This window comes from Micropterus salmoides, unplaced genomic scaffold, assembly GCF_014851395.1.
Source record: "Micropterus salmoides isolate LMB-PRFRI ecotype aquatic unplaced genomic scaffold, ASM1485139v1 Ms_hic_scaffold_15, whole genome shotgun sequence".
In the NCBI taxonomy this organism is placed as follows: domain Eukaryota; kingdom Metazoa; phylum Chordata; class Actinopteri; order Centrarchiformes; family Centrarchidae; genus Micropterus; species Micropterus salmoides.
Genome location: NW_024040596.1, coordinates 8,059,277 through 8,077,807, shown reverse-complemented (window position 1 = coordinate 8,077,807; position 18,531 = coordinate 8,059,277). Strand labels below are relative to the sequence as shown.

At 39.5% G+C, this 18,531-nt stretch overlaps 1 protein-coding gene across 12 annotated transcripts in view; it reads left to right on the top strand.

Moving 5' to 3' along the window:
- Positions 1-18,531, top strand: part of stxbp5l (syntaxin binding protein 5-like) — a 166,543-nt gene that overhangs the window by 93,206 nt on the left and 54,806 nt on the right. For all 12 annotated transcript variants that reach the window (XM_038720194.1, XM_038720192.1, XM_038720190.1 and 9 more), the window contains exons 5-6: positions 8,946-9,080; positions 16,591-16,654. In XM_038720194.1, the coding sequence (XP_038576122.1) occupies positions 8,946-9,080; positions 16,591-16,654 (199 nt within the window). The remainder of the gene's footprint in view (positions 1-8,945; positions 9,081-16,590; positions 16,655-18,531) is intronic.

The window sequence follows — 18,531 nt, the reverse complement described above, 5'->3', positions numbered from 1 at the left end:
AATTTAATTACTGCTTACATTTATTTATTTACCTAATTTTTTTGTGCATTTAATCAGATGCTTATTTATTTATTTATGTATATATTTCTGAATTTGTCAGGATCAGTCCTCCATACGAACGCACCTGTAGACTACCAGTTATACGATTTATTCGACAGCTGTTTTCCAAAGTTAACATAGCACACAGAATATTTTATTTATTTTTCTTTCTTTGTTCATAAAAATGCAAGATCACACTGTCAGTTCAAGTCTCTACATGAAATAACAAACTCAACCTGATTGATATTACAGTACAAATCAAAGACTTTGGCTGAGTTACGTGGGATGTTTTCCATCACAAGAGCGCAATAAGCTTTCTCCCTGAGACAGAAGAATCTCAATCCTGCTATAAAAAAGCAGACTGAACATAAAACTCGACCAGGGGCACTTTCGTAATGCAACAGAGCCTTAAAGCATAATGGGCTGGAAGAGTTTGTTAAATCCATGTATTGTCTGCAAGTTGTTAAGGGAAGAAAGTGTTTCTGTAGTGACAGTGAAAGTGGTCAAGTCATTAGCAGTGAATGTGACAACTACAGTCATTTTGTTAGGATTTTTTATGACATAAACGAGCCAAACACTATAAGATAACAGAAATGATTGTAACAAAATGATAAACAGCACAGAAAGACCATGTTAATAAAAACGTCTCGTTAGTTGTCAGTGAGATAATTTTCAATGCAAAGGCTGTTCCAGAGTTTGTGAGCCCTGACAGCAAAAGCACAATCTCCTTCAAAGAATGAACTTAAATTATCAACGCAATGTGAAGAAGTTCAAACATTATGTCAAAGACGTCTATGGATTGCATTGTAGCAGCAATATCTACTGACATTAGTATGCTAACAAGCTAGCCCTGGCCACTATGCTATCGGACCATTGCCTTGAAGTGGTCAATATAAAACTGACTAGGGCTGTACATAATGAATGTTTTTCAAGTCGATTAATCTAACGACTATTTTTTCCATTAGTCGATTAATCTAACGACTACTTTTGTGTATTCTAAAGAAAAAAAAGTTGCCTATTACTCAATTAACCTACCAATTTATCCAAAATAAATATCAAAAACGTGTCTAATCAATAAATCAATGTTATTCAATCATCCTGATAAATAGAATAATGACAATAGTTGCATATCTTAAAATGAATAAAATTTCCTCATCACTGATGTGTTGTGATAATAACAATAACAGACATTAATTAGGCTAATTTACTTAAAACTTTAAATGTTTCTGACATGGATTCATTTCACTATTGAGTAATGCAGTATGATAATTAATGTATTTCTGCATCAGTGTGGGGCAAAGAAAACAACTGAAAGGATTCACAGACGGTACTATTATTGTTGTCTGGATTGTTAGATTCAGCTGTTCAGAGCTGTAAATCACTTTGTACTGTATTCCGTGTCATCAAAATGGCCTTCGTTGGTCCCAGTCCACTCGTTCTCACTAGGACGATGCTGAGCCGGGTTCCTTTGCCCGCTCGACCGGCTCTGGTACTGGTGCTCATCATGGACTCAGTCAGCTAATAGGGCCCCTAAGTTAGCGGCATGGCTATCTGAGCTAACTAGATTATGGTAGTTGCCTCCTACTTTTTAGGAGTATGAATTTGACATAAGTGTGGATATGCATAGGCACAAATGGATGCTAGTATTTGCTGTGCTGATGATGGCAGAACTTGTTTTAACGTGACACTTTGTCGTGCCAGTTTCTTGAATAAAGCAAAATCAGCTTCTTCTTGTTTAGATGCACTTGTTTATGAACCAGATATGTCAGTCATGTCCATTATTGGGCACACCACTTCCCTCCCTGCCAGTTTAGGAATGTGATTAGACTGAAGCCACATGAGCATTTACCCAGCGCATCTTATGTATGGGATATCTAGTTTGCTATAGGATGAGAACTGGATGGTAGCTGGTAGCCCTGCTGCCCCCATTTAATACAGACTACTGATGTTGGCGAGCAGCACACGCAGCTGCTACTGTTAAACTGTCCATTTTAGATTTTAGATTCATAGCCTAGCAACTGTACCTGTCACTGTGTGATGCACATTCCCACACAAACACACAAAGGTGAAGGTTATGAGTAATGTTTTTTATCAGAAGTGTTGAAAAGCTCTTTCAGTAGCTTTTTTACCTGTCATGTGGTGCGATGAGGTAGGAAGCAGAACCATCCGCTCTCAGCGTCAGAGCAGTGAATCATGCTCTAAGATAAAAGGAGAAAAGGACATGAGTCATCCATCAGAGGCCAGGCAGTGACTTGCCATTTAGCTCTGTGTCTCTAGGCTGACCCCCTGACAATTAGCACCCTAACACCTCCTCACAATCGACCAACAATAACGTATGAATCACTGGAAATGGTGGAAATTGTTTTGTGATAACTGTCACTCAGCATCTCATGCCTGCCACCCTTCCTGTGATGCTGTTGTCAAAAACAATCTGACAACTTTCAGTCCAATCAAAATGCACACTACAATACTTGAAACATTGGACACTTAACTGCTTAACAACCAAATCAGAGGAATTTAGCAAGACCAGCAGTCCCAAATCAAAAAAACCTCCCATCTGACGCTTGCACAGGGGCTTTTAAAGACCGCCTTCCAAGGCCAGGTGGACCTCATTCAGCAATTAGCTGGAGCACTCCCCCGGAGCAGAACTAGATAACAGAAAAGAACATGGACACAGCACAGGAAAACATGCCATAACATACGTACAGTTAAAAGAGGTATTTGAGCCAATGCAATAATCTGTGATTTTGAGTTATCCTACATCACTGTTCTTCGCTGAATAATGAAGTCTTTGTAGAGTTCCTTAAGAGGTTTTGTCACATCTCCTGCACAGCAAATGGCAAGGTCACCAGTCCCCTAGATGATGTCACCAATTCCATTAATCACTACATCTTTTTACTTCATTAAGGGTATTAGCTCCTCGGCCGGTCAGCTGGCAGCTAAACCCACATCTCCTCCTGTCCTCTTTGATTGATAAGTCCCGTTGATGGTGTCTGGTCTGACTGTATGGAGTCGAATGCGCCTTTGACTTTCTCCAGATTGCCCTCTGGATCTGTATTCATCACTACTTCCCCTTCCTGTCATCTTCTCATCCTTTCTTATATCGATTTTTGTCCCTTAAACCCTTGCCTTTTATTTGATCCTTCCGGTGACATTTTATGTAAATGGTCGGCTTATAACAGAAGTAATCAGTGATAAGAGGCTTTTCTAAAGAGGCCTCATTTTCAAAGCTATATTTCACAGGGAAACTACTCACCAGGTTACTGCAGATATGGTTTTTGAAATATGGCAATTTAGTAGCCTGGCATCACCCGAATAATTCTCAAATGGAGATCAATCTGGAATCTCTCAGATAATAAACCTTCTCAAAGCTAAACAGACCAACTAAGATGATAAAAACATTTGAGGTGGGAAATTGGCAATGCAGTAACAAAATCTTGATTCATATTTCAGATCAGCATTTCCTAGTTTGACAGTGTGACCCCCCCCGCCAGTCTGAATGTTGTCATCTCCCCAAGCACCTAAAATCCTTATTGAGTTGTCTGCCATCTCATATGTCTTCTGTCTAATAAACCTGCCTCTTGCTGGGTGGGTGGCTGTGAGCCTGTGGCCCAATGATCCCCCGGCTTCTGCAAGTTAATCAGCATGGACAGTGAGTGACTTAGTGTGTGCTGATCTTTCTCCCCTGGTTAAGTGATTATAAAGATGATAGATGCTAATCCCAGAGCAATAATGGTTTAAGCAGCCTTGCATCACATTATGTTTATATTTATTAGGGTTAATACGGTCATAAAAAGTCATGGAATCCCGAAAGATTCAGGTACAGTAATAGGTTTCTTGCCTTTTGGCAGTGATCAGAACCCAGTAGACAATTTCTATATTTATGCGCGTGTAAGTGTTAAAATCTTGGGTCACATTTACACGCTGCAGATAATGCAGCTAATCCAGAATGCTGCCCATGTGGAGCTTCACAACAACTCTTTAGAAACCTATGGGTGGCATCACGGACACAATATTCATGTATTATACAGTCTATGAGTGAGACGCATCTCAGACAGTAACACTGTCTGACTGTAGACTGAAGCAAAAAAACACTATCAATACATTTTCAAGTAGGGCAGGGGCGATTCATCAATGTTATCGGTCTGAGCTGGGATTCCCTCAGAGAACAAGCTCCACACAAATGTGATATAATCAACACAAGAAATGCGTCTCTGTTAGTAGTAGCCACTGACCCCAAATAGTCGAAGCTTCGATGGGCGGAGCCTGATTCGACTGTCAATCTCACAGTCGAAGCTTCTCTGCAGAACAAGGATAACGCCATTTTGGCGATATGGGGGTGTTCAATGTCTGATATTACATAGAACTACCAGTTTTCTCTCAATAAGTACAATAGTATTACAATATAAATTTCAATTTATAATGCTGTGAATAAAAAAAAGAGAAAAGAAAAAAAGCTTTTAATAAATATTTTTTAAGTTCGTGAATAAATCCAGAATTGTAACCCTAACCCACTGCGCATGTGTAGGTATAGCGTGTATTTGTGTGTGAGTGTGTAGTGGCAGAAGAGGAACTTGCTGTAGAGACCGAGCCTTAACTTCACCATTGTTGTGCAGAGTTGTCTGCACCTCGCGGGATTTATCACTATTTTTCCATTTAAATAGACCCGCGATGAACCTCAACGTGCATGCAGCTGTCGGCCGCACGGCAGGCAAGCAAAACTCTGTTATTTGTATAAATTCATTGTTATATTAATCTAGTTATAAAAAATATCTTTAAAATAATCAATAAATTAGTCGTTAATCGATAAATTAAAAGAATAATCATTAGATAAACTGTTTGAAAAATAATGGTTAGGTAGCCCTTTTTTCAAGTGAATTCCACACAGCAAAAATAGTCACACACGAGCCATGAGTGAGCCGTAATGCCACTAACTTGATTTAGTGTTGGGCCAATAGACGATGCCATTGTCCATCGGCGATGGTTGACAGACATCACAACGTTTAGCCGGCATCGTGATCGCTCCCCCCCCAACAAAGAAAATCTCAAATGTTCACATTTTACCACCCTGTGAAAGCAGGTTTTAATGACCACGAACATTCTTATTATTATTTTTAAGTAGCCTGTGCTTTGCACCTGCCTCAGAATTCTCTTCTCCCCACACTCTGACACACTCACACACACCTACACCTCAGGTAAACACCCTGGCTTGCCCCCCCGCTCCATTTCTCCATCAGCAGTATGTTTTATAGATGTAGGTTGAAAAACAATCTTTAACTGAAATTGAAACAGCTATGTAGGAGGAATAAAATTGGGTGAGGAACAGCCAAACTCAGCTAACAAGGTGAGGTTGCAGAAGACAGTTTACTGTCAAAAGTAATACACCAACGCACAACTGAGCACAGCAACAAGACACAAAGTAGTTATACTACATAAGCAAGGTCTCTCCCATGCAGACATTTTAAAGCAGATAGGGGTTTCCAGATGTGCTATCCAAGCTCTTTTGAAGAAGCACAAAGAAATGGGCAACATTAAGAACACAGTGATCAGCCAAGGAAACTTTCTGCAACAGATGAAAAACAGGTAATGCTTATTTCTCCTCACAATCAAAAGATGTCCAGCAGTGCCATCAGCAGAAAACAGTGGGACCGTGGTACATCCATCTACTCTCCTGTGAAGTCTGGTCAGTGGCCTTCATGGAAAACTTGAGAGCAAAAAGCCATACCTACTACATGGAAACAAGGCCAAGTGACTCAATTATGCACAGAAACAACGGAGAGCGGTACAAGAAAGAGTGTCTACAGGCAACAGTGAAGCATGGTGAAGGATCCTTCCAAGTTTGGGGCTGTATTTCCACAAACAGAGGACAGATGGGGATTGGGGGATTTGTTCAGAATTAATGGTGTCCTCAATACTAAGAAGTACAGGCAGATACTTATACATCATACAATACTATCAGGGAGGCATCTAATTGACCCAACATTTCGAATGCATCATGACAATGACCCCAAACATCATAAGTGTAAAAAAAAGAGCAAGGAGTCTTGTGATTGTATTGTCCCCACAGAGTTCTGATCTCCACATCATCGAGTCTGTCTGGGATTACAGGAAAAGAGAGTAGCAACTGAGGCTGCCTAAATGCACAGAAGAACTGTGGGTAGTGCAAATGTGCCAAGAAGAATTGATCACATTGAAGGGTGGTCACACCAAATATTGGTTTGATTTAGATTTGTCATTCACTTTGAATTTTGTTAATTGATAAACATAATTTTATAACATGTCTACTTTTGAAAGCATTCTTACTTTACAGCATTTTTCCACACCTGCCTAAAACTCTTGCACAGTAGTGTGTGGATATATCTAATGTGTAAAACATCTTAAATGTTCTATGAATGATATTGTATGCATATGTAACCGGCTGCTCCCAAGAACGTACTACACGGTCCTGAGTCGAACCAGCGAACTCGGGTACGGAAGGCGGACACGCTGACGAGGAAGCTAAAACCCATGAGCCTTGGTGTCACCAGTGCGTCTCTTAAGGTGTCGGGGAGTGAGATTTACTCACTGCACAGCCTTGCTGGCTTCCGTCACACATACACATAAATCACAGAATGTTCCGTCATTAAAATTGGTTTAAAGTCATGGAAAGTCTTTAAAATCACCAGCAAAAATGTGTATAGACTGAATAATCAGACAGAAATGCAATATAAGATCCATGTTTGTATAGTAGCTGAAAATGGACAAACAAGTATTCATGCAGAAAAGTATTAGTGTTATACTAATAGTATTCAGAGGTAGAATTCAGGCAGTGTAGAATACGTTGTCTGACGGCTCTTTCGGAGGTGTGTCAAGCAGGCTGCATACTCTTTCAATGTCGTTCTTTTTTTTTTTTCAGAGTAAAAGCTCAGTTCAACTCCAAATACTACATTACAGTAAACAAGCTTCTCACGCTTTTATTTTGTAGGAAAGTGATTATGTGAGTAACTGTTGCTGCCATGACTGAGATCTATTTCAGCACAGCTATCAAAGTATTTAGTTATTTATTTATATTTTTTGCTCCTCTTTTCACCCTGTGTGTTTTACGCTCTGCTCTTGAGCTACAGAGTGATGCATCTTACTTGTACAAAATCTTTGTTGGGAGTTGCACATGCGCAGTTCCCAGGTAAGGACTACTAGCCAATCAGAAGCAGAGAAGAGCGGGTCGTAAGAAACAAGGTAGTGTAATCCAAATCAAAGCCGCTTCAGACTGCGACCTTAACCTAGCAGATGGTATAAGTTACTACCAGTCCACAACCACATCTTACCATCAGGACTAAACGTTGAACTGTTGCCGGTGTTCTGTTGCCGACGATCTATGCTGCCTTGCCAAAAAATGCTACCATAGCGCAAATCGATAGACTCGACTCTGCTCGGCCCTGCTCCGTTTACCATTGCAGATGGTACCCAGAGATAGTACATAGCTTGTCGTCATAGCGACGCCACACACAGCTGCCGCGACGTAATGTTCAATGTGACACACACACCAGCTCTTAAAATATATCTACGGTTAAAACGTTTCAACATTCCTCAGAATGTAAAGACAGATAAGCAGTATGAAAACCTTCCAGCTGTGTTTTCCTCTGCTGTTGTTGCTGCAGCGGTCTGTGTGACGGCGGGAGCAGAGGGCTCTGTGAGCAGACGGCTGGCCGGCCTCACACGCTCCTCCCACGGGTTGGTACAGGCTTCCCCCGCAGCCACTTGCGGAGCTCCTCAACTCCGGAAATATTCATCACATTTTTGTTCTGCCATCACTTCGCGTAAAACTGTCAATATTCGAAATCTACACAGCTGATTTCTCACCTCAAAACTTCTCAGAAGTGGATTTAGTGATGAAATTCCATACAAAAACTTTCTGTCTGGCGCACGCAATGATGATGCAGTGAATAGTGAATATTCTCTCTGACCAGTCAGCAGTCTGTCGTGTTTTTACGTTACATTTTAGTATCCCTCAGCTCTGCTGTCTTAGAAGAGATACCTTTTGTGCTGTGTCAGCCACCGTAGCTGTCCTACGCACTTTGAAAGGTTAAGGGGCAGTGGTAGTCTGGGGAGATGGTTGCAATTCACAACCCTCACCACTTGATGCCACTAAATCTTACATACTGAAACTTTAATTTAATAAATTTTAACAGTTAAAGCTTTGAACAGAGGATTAGTGAGTAGTTTTTAAATAACTATTTAAACCAGCGTAGAGTTTACAGCTATAATGCAAAAGTTCTCTGTGAAGCAGGAGGGGAGGAGGAGAGAATGTAGGTGATAATACCTATAGACAAGGTGCTGCATTGTGGAGGAAAACAGCTTCAGGATTTTCCAGCTGAGTGCAAAGTTGAACCTTGATTAAGTCAGGGTATGACTACAGTACTGATTGAACATATTGAAAGCATGTGTAGAATGCAGTTAATACCCTTTGTCTGTTGTCCAACAATTGTTTCATTGAATAACTACCTCCTAGCCCATGTTTGTTTGATTGATTGGTTTGTGCCCAGACAATATAATTTTTTGGATTTTTTGACATTTTCAAATAGGGATAATTATAGGTTTGTTTCTTAAAAGGAACCAGTCTGTTTTGAATAACAATGGCTGTCATTTATTTATTGAATGCATCATATTGCAAACAAATAAGTACTGTAAACATAACTAAAAACGATCCTTAATTATCTTAATCATAATAATTAGCAGCTTGAAATGCACATGGCTTTTCTGAAAGCGGAATTTGGTGATCTGAGGTGAACTGCAACAAGTGTACATCAATGTACAGGTTTGAAAATTAATTTTTTGACAATACTGCGTATACACTGATGTCACAATCCTTTGTGTCTGTTCATGTTCTAACACTCACTCTCTTCCGCCCTCTGTTTCTTGTTCTTCAGGATTACATTCTGCCACCTTCCCTTTCAGAGCAAATGGCTTTATGTGGGGACAGAGCGCGGAAACACACACATCGTCAACATCGAGTCCTTCATTTTGTCTGGATACGTCATCATGTGGAACAAGGCCATAGAACTGTAAGTTGCCCAACGCTCCAAACGCTGGAGTTGACAGAAAAATGCTATCAGTGATTTAATGTGATCATGATGATGCGGGTGGTGTGAATGGGAGTGGGTCAAGTTAAATTAAGGAAGGAAACCTAGAGCCGTGAACTTGTAACTTGTTAATTGCGTTGGTGATCTTGGCAATACTTAGTTGTTTAATATGTCATCAATCGCTATTTTGTAGTTCAAATCTCGGATGAGAACAGTTGAGAACTGTTTCATCACAGACACCGAAAGTCTGCAAATACTGCTCTACCCTGTCGTCCCGTTAGATGTTTGATTGACACATTCATGAATTAGCTAGTCAGACAAGGTTTTATTGCTGCCAGTTTTTGGAGCTCAACAACAGGTGAGTTTTTCCAAATGAATAGCATTTTCAGTGATTTATGTGTTTCTTAATATGGAGACAAGTGAAAAACATGGTCATTTTTGCAGCTGTAGCTTTGGGTGAATATGTGTTTGGTTATTATGTGCTAAAATAATCCCTTTCTCCACTTCAAATAGCCTACACACACACACACACACACACACACACACACAGTCAAATATAGGCCTTGTATTTAAAATGATTGGGTTGTTGAATCGATTTTGTGCTCGTAAGGTGGGCCCATTTCTCATGTGTGTTCCTGTGTTATTTAGCCCCATTTAAGTAAACAAACCAACCATGTTGTTACTTGTTAGATTGAACCTTACTCAGTCATGCTGAACATCATAACTAGGTACTGTTGCTATAGGAAACGGAGCAGTATACCATCTGATATTTGCACTTTCCTCTTGAAAGTCAGGGCAAGCTATGGGCATTATTTACATTCAATTCAATTCAATTTTATTTATATAGCGCCAAATCACAACAACAGTTATCTCAAAGCGCTTTTCATAAAAGAGCAGGTCTAGACCGTACTCTGTGATTTTATTTATAGAAGCCCAATAATTTTCATGTATTTGATTTTTTACATAATATGTATAAAAATTAAACTTGGTAGTGAATAAACTTTCCTATAAGTTTGAGAAAACACATTTTTAACAGCTGGTAGAAGACATTTTACGGGATCCAACTATAAATGATACAAGAATTGCATCAACAGCCTTTATCCTTCCATTGTGGTGATGTTCCCAGTTAGCATTTACAATGTTATATAACGCCTCACGTTTGGGCGTAATACTACTTATCAGTCAACAGAAGCCTTTATTAATTGGATGACATGCACTTTTGTGTGTTGCAAGTGTCGACTGTGTAGCTGACATATGCTGCAGATTGACAACTTAAAGCGCCATCAAGTACACAAATGGTGCTCAGTTGCATTGTATGCCCGGGTGTTTCTCTTGGTTTCACCCACCTACGCATCGTTCTTCTGGCGTTACCCTGACAAGTCCCCTGCTGCAGTGTCAGTCACAAGTCACTCTCATACCAAGCCATCTTGTTGCCTTGTGACAGCCTACACTGTAGTGAGCAGTCATAACACTGATGTGCATGTGTGGGTGGGCGGTCTGCCAATCATTGCCAAAGTCTCAGAGGCTAAGACAGTGGTTGGGATTTTAACAGGACATTTGATTTGTTGATTCCTCACCAGAGTCAACAGAGAGGAGCCATATTATCAGAATCCCAGTCACGTGGGTTCTTGTTCCACCTCTTTATAATTGTAAAACCTTCAGTGCTCTTTTAAACCTGTATCAAATATTTGTCAAGGATTGTGTTCACATAACCATACATACCTGTCACATATCAGAAAAAGATGGCATGTGCACATTTGCAAATGTGAGGTAATGGGTAGTAGCTATGCTGTTAAATGGGTTAGAGCTAGTGTTGTAGTACTTGAGACTGGTCTTAGTCTTGAGACCAGTCTTAAGACCACTTTTTGATGGTCTTGGGCTTGTTTTTTGGACTTGACCGCATTTGTACTTGGTCTTGTCTTGGTCTCGGACATTGTAGACTGGGGATTTCATTCCAAGACCAGTCAAGACCATAACTGTGGGAGTATAAATAAATTGCTTTTGCATTGTCTGATTTATTTGTTAACATCTTTGGATGTAAAACGTATTGCTTCAATTGCAACCAGTAACCCTGATTAAAAATGTGTTGTTACCATTGATGACCGTCACCCCTACCTGCCATGTTAAGCATGGAAAAGGAGTGTTAAAGATGCTTATGTTGATTTCAGCTCTTAGCGTTTGTATGTAGGTGTTTTACTTGGAATGTGGATCTTTCAGATCAATTTGAGAAGTACCTAAGATCTCATTCCACATTTTATTGTGTGTCATGAAATGTGGGGAACTGGTCTTGGTCTTGACTTGGTCTCGGTTTGGGCGGTCTTGACTTCAACACAAGTTAGAGCACACAACCATCTTAACAGTAGGTTTCTCTTTGCTCCATATTATATTCTGCTTGAGCTTAGACTATAATATATTCTCAATTTTCCAACCGTCAGCACTCTGTACCTTTCTCAAGTGGAGTTCATCATAAGTTGAACTAGTAGAGAGTGAATATTTTCTCATCAACACACAGAGCGACTGGGGAGTTTCATAGTTTGGCTGGGGAGGTTTTCCTCAAAACATGAATAGGGATGAGGAGGGGCTTTCTGTTTTTCCTGCGGTAGAACATCGAGTGTACAAGGGGGAACTCATCCACTCTTTCTGTGTACAAACAGCACAGTGTGAGTCACACGGTATTTGGTGTGTGTTAACACCTGCGTGTGCATTTGTGCTATCGCAGTGTGTGCTTGTGTGACAGATGCATTCATTTAATACAAACCAAAGTATGCTCTCTTGAAAAGAATCTGTTATAGCAATTCAATTCAACTGGGGCCAGCGTTTCCAAACAGGAGGGCTTGGCTCTCATTGAAATTCAAATGGGTTTGCAACATATTTAATGCACAATTTGATCTTCAGAAGATTCATTCCAAAATGAGATATAAAAAATGAGATGCAAGGAGAGGTGGGAAAACACAGCGGCCCAGAACACACTCTGCTGCAGTTTATAGATCCCTCTGATGAACAGAATTGTGTGTTCACCTGGCATCATGTCAGCTATAATCAACATTGGCGTCTTTGGTTATTTCTTCTATTAAGAATGTAAAATAAGCAATGGGATTTCAGCATCCTCCTGGTCCAACAACTTTTTTTTGTGAAATGAATAAGCAGTCTTAAAATGCAGGGACATGCTCCAGAAATACATGGCAACAGCAGCAACCCTGTCTCCTAAAGATATCCCACTGAGATGTAAATATCTTTGGAAAGAAATGTAATGCTGCCCAGACTATGTTTTGCTGGTGTTATTATAGCAAGTGAAACATTTTTTGTTGTATCATGATAATTATCATTATACCCATGAGTCTGCAAAATGTTTATACAGCAAAACGTTCACTAACTAGCGTATTCCTTTTGTGTTCATGGTCATTAAAGCATGATCAACATTAAATTTATGTTTAGCCATTTGTTTAGGCTTTTAACCCAAACTATTATCTTTTCCCAGCCAAGTGTTCTTGTAGTCCTAAAACCACAAACCCACAACCCACACAAACCCCGGTCTCCTGTCTAAAAATCTATTGAAAGGTCCCATATAACATAACCAAAGACCACCAAACTATGAGAAAAAATCAACCCTCCCCTCTTTTACTCCTGCTCACTCTTTCAGTAGGCTAAATGTGTGTGTAAGCACGGTATTTGAATTTGCCTTCCTTCTTAAGGTTATAGAGGGATCTGTGTAGCACAGGAGACGAACCCACCCACTGAACATGTACTGAATACTATGCTCTCAGCCCCACCATCCATCAAAAAACCAAGCGGTCACTCCATCTAGCTAAAGCTGAAGGTTGTTAAGTAATTTTTCCGGTTTCTCTGCCTCAACTTTCTGTGATTAATGGTTGTTTCTGATGGACAGGTGGCTTGTTGCTAATGCTTTAGTAACAGCTAGCTGCTACTAACTGTAGCTGTTAGTACCAGCTGGCTCTGCCTGAAGCAGCAGTCCAAAGCTTCTGCTCTAATGTAAGAGATGTAAACATCAGCACACCAAACTTCCACTCCGTGCAGAATCAGCTAACTGAGCTAGCGGCTAAGAAAAAGTACAGTCAGCAGACAACGTAAATCGCAGAAAGTTGAGGCAGAGCAGCCAGAGTACATCAGAGGGGAAAGTAGGAAATATTTTCTCCATAAAATGTGATCCAGTTTCACCAAAGCCGGTGATAAAAGTTGTATTTGTACAATAAGTCTTATCTTCATCATTTCAGCCATGTTCTAGCTAGTTACTGACCCTTTGCCGGGCTCTGGGAACTAAAACGAAGTTTTCAGAAAGAGGGTGAATAAACGTGCTGAAGCAATGAAAAGTATATGAAAAACAATGTGTTAGATGAGCATTAAAGCATTTAATCGTTTCTAGTCAACCCAAAATACAAGTATGAGCCTGAATATGAGCATATCATGGGACCTTCCTTGACAATTAAAGTAAAAAATTCAAGACTTACTGTAAATCTCAAGTTTTACTCTTTCAAAAACTATTGCAACAAAATGTATAGGGTTGCACCATAAGGACCCTTTTTGATAAACAAATGTGCATAAAATATATAGCTTTCACACTGCCCTTTGACTGTAAAAAATGTTGCCAGTGAACATTATCCAGGAGGCATTTGGATTTTCTTTAGAACAGATGAGGCAAAACCTTTTCGCAGTATGTGAATGTAACTTTTAGGAGACAAAAGACTGACAATCCATATTGAGGGACAATTCCATATTCACCAGCCATTTAAACTCCAGGGCCTGGCCCATGTGGCAGGCTGGGTGAAAATCACCTGCTGCTGCAAGACTTAAGGATCACTTAGGGCACTGTCTCTGAGTTGAAGTCACTATATGGAGAAGTCATGAAAACTGCAGATACTTGTCTCAATATCGTGTCCTCAGGCTATAGAAAAGTTAACTCCTTAAAGTAAAGTTTGCAGTGTTTCTGGACCCCTTTTAGCATTAATCATTAATGACTACTTTATTTCAAAAGTAACCTTACCTTCAAAAGGGGTAAGTCTTCATTCATTTTTATCAATCTTTAGGGCTTTATCAGAAACGATAAGCTCCGTTTCTTTTCTTATGTATATGTATACCTCTGTGTTTCTGCATATTAATTTGTAAGTGTGCATCCTGGGGACATTAAATGATCAATGAGGAGGCAGTCTGGCTCTAGAGAATCTGTTGGTAATTTGTTTCCATAGCACCTCAGAGAGAGAAAAGAGTAATAGAAAAGGTTATATGAGGTTAAATAGCTGAGTTTCCCTACCAGTCAGTCAGAACTGAAGAAGTCCCTTGGATGAGGGACGAAACGTCTTCTAGTATCTTCAACTAAGTCCAGTTGCCCTTGACTTTAACCTTCTTTGGATAGCTATGACCTGGATGACCGAGAATCTTCAGAGACATCTAGCCAAATGTTAAAAACAAGCTAAATAGAAAGCTGATTATCTGTTGCATAGACTGGTCTGTAGTCTTAAAATTTGGCACATTGTTAAAAACTCAGCTGCTTACTGAGACAAACCAGCCGCTCCTCCTTCTACCAGGTAACGTTACCTGCAGGCACTGAATAACAGCAGAGAGGAGGAGGAAGAAAAGGAGGAAGAGGTAAACGTTAATGTTGCTGCTCTAGAAACAACATTTAGCTGTATTTAAAATATTAAATTCTAATCCTATAATTCATTTAAAAACACCCAGGCAGTTAATATGCACACTTCAATACATGTATATTTGTCTTATATTTGTCATTTCAATGTATAACCATGTCATTGCACATTGAATATTTTCCTCATACCGTGTAGGCCTACCTCATGCCCGTTGGGGCTGGTCTAACCAATAATCATCACCGAATAATAGTAAAGTATCGATTGTGGTATTGATAAAGAATCGGAACATTAAGCAATCTCAATAAGGGGATCAATATCAATAAAAATTAACGATCCCTATCCCTAGTAACATCATTGCTTCACAAGTACAGGGACACTAGTATATTTAATGAAAGCTGGTTCCCTTTATTTTTTCTGAAATGTTTCTCAACATAGCACCCGTCTGGAAAAGCATCTAAAGTTAAAAGAAAGATTCTTATGAAAGCACCATTAAAATTATATAAATCATGTTGTTAATTCAGCAGAATATATAATTGTCAGAATATATTGCTGTACCTGACATTGGCAAACACTATTCATCAGTGTATTCATTTTTTTCTTTAAACATTCTGATTAGCTTTGTGTGCATTTCAAAGACTGGCCTTGTCAGCTGAAAGTCAGACTTTATAAGGAAGTCACTATGTCAGTCAGAAGCTCTCTTCAGTTCATATATTTGAACAATGTGAAGACTTTCTTCAACCAAAAGAAATGGCCTTCTACTTACAATAGCAAGCCTTCGATCTTAGTCACAGCCTTCTGGATCCAAACATTCAATAACTGCTGTGAACTTTTCCTCTAAAACAACTCAATAACTTGTTTTCATACTAATAAACTAAAAAAGAACCCGGTGTCATCTGTGACACAGTATGTGTGTGTGTGGGTGTGGGGGGTTGTTGATGTACAACAAAATGTCTGGGGTAAAAGTGCATGTTGTATCAGAATGTGTATTTCAGTTTAGTACATTATTTGTTCTGGATGGCTGGCATAGCAAGATTAGCTCTTGGCATTCACCCATTGTGGCACTTCAGTGATTGGACAGGTGTATTGTGGATTGGCTTATTACTACTTTAACTGCCGAAAAGAAATGTATCAAGAGCTTGCTGTGGTCTTATGTTTTCATCGCCTTCCAACAGCAGACAGTAAAAGGGCCCATCTGAACGTGTCCAACTTCCCCGATCAGCTCATATTTCAGTCACTGTGCTAAACTATTATGATTGTGGCAGCTACACTAAAATTCACTGGTGACCAACCAAGTTACTAGTTACTTACCTTCTCCTTAAAAAATTCATAATAGTACTTTACTTATTACTGGATATTAAAAGTAACTAGTTATGTTACTTGTTACGTTACTATATTACTTTCACTGCACATGCATTTATAAGAGCAGTACCTCTTCACCTAACGCAGCGTTACTTGGATTAGTAACTGTAATAGTATTACTGTTTTGGAAATACCAATTCCTTACACACTAGTTACTGGGAAAAGTAAATAACATTACAGTAACGTGTTACTGCCCAACACTGGTGACCAAGTGGTCTATGTTGTGCTGCAATGACAATACAATTAATTTTACAGTTGCAAATTTTGGTTGGGAGAATATTTCCTAAACCATGATGTTCCCTCCCCTTCTGCATTTGTGTCATTTGTAATAATAACCCCAATATTGACAGATGATGTGGCTCTTTTCGACTTCTGGGTTGATTTTCTTGGTGAAAAATAAAATCCAGTAAGTGTAGAACAGGGTGTGGATTCTTCCAGACAAGTTGTAAGGGTTGTCGTAAGGTTCGTATTATTCCACTGCATGACTGCTGCTGTCTTTTTCCCCTCTCTCTAATCTTTGCCTTTTGTTACAGAGCAACTAAAACTCACCCAGGACCTGTGGTTCATTTGAGTGACAGCCCAAAGGATGAAGGCAAGGTGGGTAGGCAGATAAACAAAACACCAGCAACAACGCCTGGTTCTCCTCAAGCTCTAACGTTACCACAATCTAGAGAGGTGCTCTTATTTTTCTCTGCCTCTAGTTAAATCTCTGCCTTTTTTGTCATGTATCTGTCCTCCAACCTCACCTCTCTGCCTGTCCTGTATCTTCACTCTTTCTTTCTATCTGTCTGCTTTCTGTCTTTCATTCCTTCTGTCTAATTGGGCACCTCTCGCTCGCTCAGCCTTTCTTTCTTTTTGGCTTACACAATGAAAACCATTCAGTACACCTCTCCTATTGTTGCTCTAGTGTGCCTTTTCTCTGTTCCTCGGCTTCGCACATATAAACACACACGAAAAGAGGTGTGAGGGACCTGCAGGTAAATATCCTTGGAGGAGGCTTTTCAGGGTCATGATGAAGTCAAATTGGTTGGAAAAGTGTCAGGTTGAGGTTGCTTTAAAAGAGAGGTCATTGAGAAGCAAATTGATTTTCCTGATGGATTTTGCTGCCTCTGTGTGAAACCAGACTTGACAAGCTGTGAAGACATAAAAACGAGTTATGAAATATACGGCTGCTGTCACATACTGCCATCACTTACTGCAAGAAAAGACACAGAGCTGCATGTAGCATTTAAAAGAAGTAAGAACTTCACCTTAAGGTTGAAGTTTTTATTTCTCAAAGCCTCACGATTCTGTGCTTAAGTTTCACTCCATTATTGTGATAAGTAAATTGCCTAACAGTGCCAGCTTCCTCATTAGGACAAAAAAGTCTGTCTGACAGCATGAAATAGACACACATTCATGCTAAGAAAAATAAATTCTATGCTCAACTTCACTTCAAGCATCAATGATCACTCGCACAGGTTACGATAAATGGCCAGGTAAACATCAATTTCAATTTAAAGAAAGCTCTGACACTGATCAGTGGCTTCCAAGGACACACTTTACAGAGTCCCTGGAGCATTAAAGGGTCCACTTACCCAAATTGCAAAGAACAAAGAAATTGGCCAGTTAGCTTACTTTAGTGAGCATAATAGCTCTATTAATAGCTCTATTAAATTTAGGTGAATCTTTTCCAGGGTGCTGGTACTGTGAATGTTAGTAATTTTATGTCCAGGAGTCTGCAAATGGTTCACCTATCGAAAACTTAAATTAATGGCCCAGGTTTTTATTTTCTTCCATCACTGAACTCACCCTGGGACATGCTTCAAGATGGGACGGGCCTTCTGCACAAAACTCTTACTCAGCAAAGATGGGATATAGGCTACTATCAAAATTTATTTATTTATTATTTCAACCAGTATGAATGTTAATTTAATTTCATTAGGGTAACATATCAATTATGAATCATTCATTTGATCTAACTCCAAGTGATAGCCCATCTAGGCCAACCTCAAGCACAGAGAGAGAGATGGACTGACCATACCTGCAAATACTTTAGTGCTCTTTGCTTCCATACAATGAATTGAACAATTACATTGTAGAGAATCTAACTGATTTATTTAGTAATATGTAGCATGTCCATATTGACAAAAGTTTAAACATTTATATTTGTATGTGCAATCTAAGCAGCTTTGAACTTGCTCAGGTGGCCCGGTGGGCTTTCGGAGGTTTAATACTTCCAGAAAACATCTATAAAAACCAGACCAAGCTTCTAATTGAGACCTGCGTTTATTTGTCAAAACGTGTAGCCTCACCAGGCCAATAAAAGAGACAGGTATCTAATTGGGACTAGGCTTATAATTGAAGTTTCATGGTAAATTGAATGCAGCCATTATTAATGTTTGTATTAATTATGTTAATGTTTTTCCTGTCATGACAGTTACTCTGCCAGTGCAGTGAGAAAATGAGCTTGTTTCTAATGCAAGTTTCACTGG